Source organism: Peromyscus maniculatus, chromosome 1, assembly GCF_049852395.1.
Source record: "Peromyscus maniculatus bairdii isolate BWxNUB_F1_BW_parent chromosome 1, HU_Pman_BW_mat_3.1, whole genome shotgun sequence".
Taxonomy (NCBI): Eukaryota; Metazoa; Chordata; class Mammalia; order Rodentia; family Cricetidae; genus Peromyscus; species Peromyscus maniculatus.
The window spans coordinates 71974081-71979734 of NC_134852.1; the positions used below are offsets into that span (position 1 = coordinate 71974081).

General features: G+C 42.7%; 1 protein-coding gene across 1 annotated transcript; it reads right to left on the reverse strand.

The window, feature by feature from the left end:
* Nucleotides 1-1586: 1586 nt before the first annotated feature.
* LOC102911167 (zinc finger CCHC domain-containing protein 3-like) lies at nt 1587-5280 on the reverse strand. Its single transcript, XM_006996520.4, has one exon. It carries the CDS (start codon nt 5198-5200, stop codon nt 3989-3991), a length of 1212 nt encoding a protein of 403 aa, XP_006996582.1. The 5' UTR covers nt 5201-5280; the 3' UTR covers nt 1587-3988.
* Nucleotides 5281-5654: the final 374 nt, after the last annotated feature.

A 5654-nucleotide genomic window follows, 5' to 3' on the forward strand; every position in this document is an offset into this window, starting at 1 on the left:
CACAGTGGATCTCCGTGGGATAGGAAAGAGCAGGACTCTCGTTTCCTGTGCCAGTTAGTAAAGCCTGAATTGGATTATCTTCCTTGTTTACAATACAACATTTCAACTGAGACTGGGATGTCACATCTTTTAAAGAGAAGCTGTAGCTTCAGACTGGATCCTACTTGCTGCATAGGTGACAGGAGCAGGGGACTCAGAGCTGCGATCCTTGGAATGAAACAAAACAAAACAAAAGACAGCTTTTGTCAACCAGGAGGTACTCATGTATGTGTTGCTTGGGCCAAAGTCCTGGCTACATACATGCAACACTTCCTTTCTACAGGCTGCTGACTGATTGTGATTCTGTGCCGAGAATTCCAGCTTGCTACTGACAGTTTCTGATATGTCATGTCATTTCCTCTACTGCAATGATAGATTCTTGAATTTTACCACTCCAATAAATATATTTCTGAGATTACACACACACACACACACACACACACACACACACACACACACACACACACACACATATATATATATATGAAATACCAAATTAAGATGCTACTTTTGTAAATAGCAATGTTTCATTTAGCCATATTCTGACCATAAGCAGTTTGGATATGCTATCTTACTGTGTCCTAATGATTATATAATATTTTGAGGTTTTTGAATTATAGTGTAATATTGATAATCCTTATATATTTTTTTACAATTTATTTGAATGTGTGCATTTATGTGTGGTTCCACATATGTCTGCATGCATATGGCATTTATTTTTGATTCAAAGTTCCATAAATATTCACAAAATACTTTGCTCATTATTCATTTACAAATAGATATTTTGAAGATATTCAAAAGTTCTTTGCCTTCCCCCTAGTGGAAATCTGTTTTAAAAATCGTTATCAGTATTCTGTCCTTAGTTCATACAATTACTATCTTTTGTGTGACATCTGAGTTCACAGAAAGCCACTGTGTTGATTTTTCTGGGTGGCCATCAATGAGAACATGGACAGACTCTCAAAGCTATAATATATTCTAATTTCTGCTTTCCCTCTTCATCAGCACATTAAATAGTATAGGCCACTCTGACAATATTTGTTTAATGATCCTTTTTCAGCATGGAGTAGAACATTGGTTTGCTTCATAATGAAACATTTTTCTAGGCACACTCAGCTGATACAAGGGTGGTAAAAAATATCCATTAAATACCAGTTTCATGCACAGGAATTTTAGCAATGTTAGTTTGACATTTTGTTTCACACAAGGGAAGAATTTGCCAAATATGTCAAACAAGCTGGCCAGGAAAACTCCATGATATTACTCACATGACATATGCCTCATGTCCTTTGATTGGATGGTGATTCCTGTATGCCTGACTTTTCAGGAATATATATATATATATATATATATATATATATACTGGAATTGGAACCCAGGAAATCATCTTTCCAAGCAGCCAGATTGCTGATAGACTCTTCTACTAGGCTTTGCTTATTAGAAGCAAATAAGCAAAATGTACCAAATTGGATATTTGTCAAAACACTCAGATGTTCCCTAATATAAGCACCCACTGGGCATCTTTCATATCTATGAATCAGTGCTTGTATTCGCTCAGTTTCAAAAACTGATTTCAGAATCCTTAAATAAAACCTAAGCATAAATCAAGTGTCTCTGTTTTTTTTTTCTTTTTTTATCACAACTCATTCTAAAATGATCAATGCTTAGGAGTCTCCTCTAAATAAAACTTCAAAATTCAATTAAATTACATCCTGTCATTGTTCTTGATAATCTGATTTTTAAACTAATTTTTACATTGTTCTGTTCTTAGAGTCAGTCCCCTGAATCATTAATATAGCTATAATTTTACTCATCATCATCATGCAATATTCATTTTGAAATAACAGCAAACACAATGAAAGATATAATGGCAGACTTGATGATTGTACCACCAATTTCAAATGTAAAAACTTGTCAAGACTTAGCATATCTTAGTGTATTATATCTTTGCTTCCTATAGATATGACTGAATATTTCAATTGTTTTGATTAAAGAAAAATATATCATTTAAATGAGGCAAAATAATTCCCAATGTATTAATCTAGCCTGATACATTAGGATCAGAAATATTGAACCCAGAGGCAGTCCTTCTTTGGCACCATCTCTGAAGGCATGGCATTTCAAACAGTTTTCTCTATATCTATCCTTATACTCACAGTCAACTTCAGTTGTAACTCTCAAAAAATGACATCAATATACAGCCCTTTTACAAAATTCCACACCTGCAGAAACCGCTATGTATTTAAAATGTCATGTCTATGGTCACCTGATAAATCCACACAACTCAAAATTTTTCCTGGGCAAAAACGACAAATATTTATTGAGAACAAATCTGAACATCTGTTTTACATTCTAAGCCACAAGAAAATAGCAAAACTGCAAAGAGAAGACAAAAACTGAAAAAAGCAGCTTACTGTCTTTCACTTTAACTTGATAACACTTAGTTGACTCAGGCCCTCTCTCTCGGCCTGTTTCCCCAAGAATGTTTTCCAGTTTACAGATCACTCATGCTTCTGGGTTAAAACCACCTTTCTTCTGAGCATCAGAGGTCCAAGTTTTCAGATGATCTCTCTCTCTAACTTCTCTGGGGTTCCTAGTAGATGAGGCAGAGGTGCAAATGTAAAAGTCTGGCAAGTTTCTTTCCTGAGGGGAACCATTTCTCAATGCTGACAGTGACAGTGGAACATTGAAGATGTGGCACTCACTCCAAGGACTGATGCACGCATGCAGCCTGCAGTGTGTTCACTGGTCCTTCCCCTAGGTCCCTTACTATGAAGTGGCAAGACAAGCTTCTCTTTCTGCTCTTTCAGGGGATGGTGTCTCAGCTTCATGCAGGGACCACACCCCTGGAGAGACTTCCTTGGCCCACCATTGTCAAGGAGACTGTTATGAAGTGTGAGAGGTAGTGGGATGAGCACCAGGCAAGGGGGCAGTGGACTCTACTGTGGACAGTCTGAAGCACCACACCGCTGTGTACTTTAACCCAGTCATTTAACTTCGGATTATTTCATCTGCTGGAAAACCAAGGGGTTAATTTAAAACATCCTTCAGGGAGGCAGAAGTGAGAGGATCACAGTCAGTTTGAAGCCATCCTGGTCCAGGAATGCAGTCAGTTCCAAACCAGACAGGGCTACACAGTGAGACCCTGTCTCAAATCAATACACAAAACAAAAGCAAGCCCCCACAAAGAAAATCCAACAAAAACCACCTCTTTGGTCTTTCCCAGCGGAACTGCCTGGGCTCCACACTCCTACAGAAATATGGCTTCTGAGCCACAAGGAACTGTCACAAAGTCGTTAGGATTTTATGTTACAAGAGGCCCTCGGCCATGTTTCAGAGCTTATTTGGATTACACACTTTTCAGCAACACTGTTTTCACAAATTTTCATATCACATAGAAGCAGCAAATGAAAAGAGCCCAGCAGAGAGCTGTACAAGGCAGGCTCTGGACAGAGCTAGTCGACAACATTTTCAATTCAATAAACACTTAGTTGAATGCCTATCCTGCATTGGGCCCTGAACACAGGGCTGAGGCATAAAAAAGAGCAAGGCAGTCCAAAGGGCAAAAATCTCCTAATGAGACATGGATGAAGCAGGAGGTAGTAAAAATACAGAGGCAGACAGGGTATTGAAGAAAGTACCAAAACCAATGTGAAACGGGCAAAAAAAGGGAGAGGGGGCAGGCAACATTTGCAAGCTACAGTTCTGAACAGGCCTTTTCAAACAGGCTGAAAAGGAGCACACGTGGTTTTAAAAGGCATAGAGAGATGTCTCTGTTAAGTTTTAGAAATATCTACTTCCAAAAAGAGAAAAAAAATGGTCTTAAAAAAAGCAAAAACAAACAGCAACAACAACAACAAAAACAAAAAACAAAAAAAAAATACAACACGTTTTGGCACTTAAGAAGGGTAAGCTGGCTGTGCGTTCACCCAGGCAAGCAGAAGTATATTTAGTACCCTGCCATGCCAGTGAGATGATCTCCCACGGGACTGTGAGCTGCTTTGGGACACTGAGCAAACATGTGTCCTCCCTTGCCACAGAGGTTGCACATGATGAACTTGCGGCAGTAAGGGGTCAGGTGCCCCTCTTCTCCACACCTGAAACACCTCTCCTGCGTGCAGGTGCCGGTCATGTGGTTCGGAGAACCACATTTGAAGCACGTCTTGGGCTGCCCCTTGTACCAACTATAGCCCCTCTCCGTTCCCAAGAAAAAGGCCCCAGGCAGGTGCCTCAATCCGCCCTCCCCCTGGTGCAGCTCAATCTGGCACTTGTACTCCCCAGTCCAGATCCCAAACCTGTCAGTCACTTTCATTGGCAAGGCCAGCACGTCGCAGTGGCGCTTGAGCCAGGTCACGATATCCTCCACATTCACGGTCTCATTCTGGAAGAGGATGAAGAGGGTCTTCAAGCTGGGCTTGCTCCGCCCCAACACGACAAAGTTCTCCCAGCAGTCGTCCAGCTCCCGCTTTTCCTCATAGATGCGGAGAAACAGGGCAAGCTTGTCTGCAGATCTGAAGCTCACATCAAACTCGCGGCTGCCAGGGATCTGGATGACAGCACAGATATCCCCAGGATCCATGCCGATGGAGCGCAGGATGAGGGCTCCCACCACGAAATCCCGGGTCGGACAGGCACTATGTTCTCCCTGGAAACAGATGCGCACAAGGAAGCGGCCCTTACCCGGCCTGGCGGCTGGAGGCTCATCCTGCAGTGGTCGCCCTGCAGTTGCGTCTTGGATCTCACCAGGCCTGGCGGGGGGGGACGCCATGGCCGCCGCCGCTGCCACTGCCACCTCGGCCATCCTCCTCTGATTCGCGTCTCCGGCTCCCTGCATCCTGAAAGCTTCTGCCGCGTAGCCTGCAGGGTCTCTTCTGTAGCCCCTCGGGTCCCCGCGGCCCGCAGGTGGGAAGTTGCCGGGGTTCGGAGCGGCCAGGCCCGCGGGGCTGCCCAGCCTGCCACCTGCACCTCTGCCCCTTCCTACTCCCTGCCAAGGCTCACGAAAGTCGTGCTTCTTCTCCGCCAGGTTCTTTACTACCTGCGCCCAGCCCATCTTCTCTCCTGTGCCCTGGGCTTCCTCAGCCTGGGCTGTAGGCTGCGCGGGGAGCAGCATCTGCAGGCGGCCTCGCTGCAGATCTTCCTCTGCTCTGCCACCTGTCGCCATCTTGCCTCTTTTCAGATGAAAATCTGGGGGTTTTTTTGAAGTAATTTTTGCATTGTTATGTACTCAGAAACAGTCCCATTAATATAGTTATTATTTTACTCATCATCATCATCATGATGGGCTGTTCATATAAAATCACATCTAAGACAACTGAAAACATCAGATTAGACTTGATTGTATCACCACATTCAAATATAAAGCTTATTAGGACTTAGAATATCCTACGGCATTATATCCTTGTTTCCCTCAGACATGACTGAATATTTCAAATTTTTGATTAAAAGAAACATATATCATTTTAATGAGGAAAAATAATCCCCAACGTATTAACCTGGCCTTATACATAAGGCTAAGAATTAGTGAACCCAGAGGCAGTCCTCTTTGGCAACACCTCTGAAAGCACATTATTTGGTACAGTTTTGTATATATATCTATCCATATACCCACAGGCAAC

What these genes read in the sequence shown, in the direction of transcription:
- LOC102911167 (XM_006996520.4), bottom strand. Translation starts at nt 5,200, where the DNA reads ATGGCGACAGGTGGCAGAGCAGAGGAAGATCTGCAGCGAGGCCGCCTG.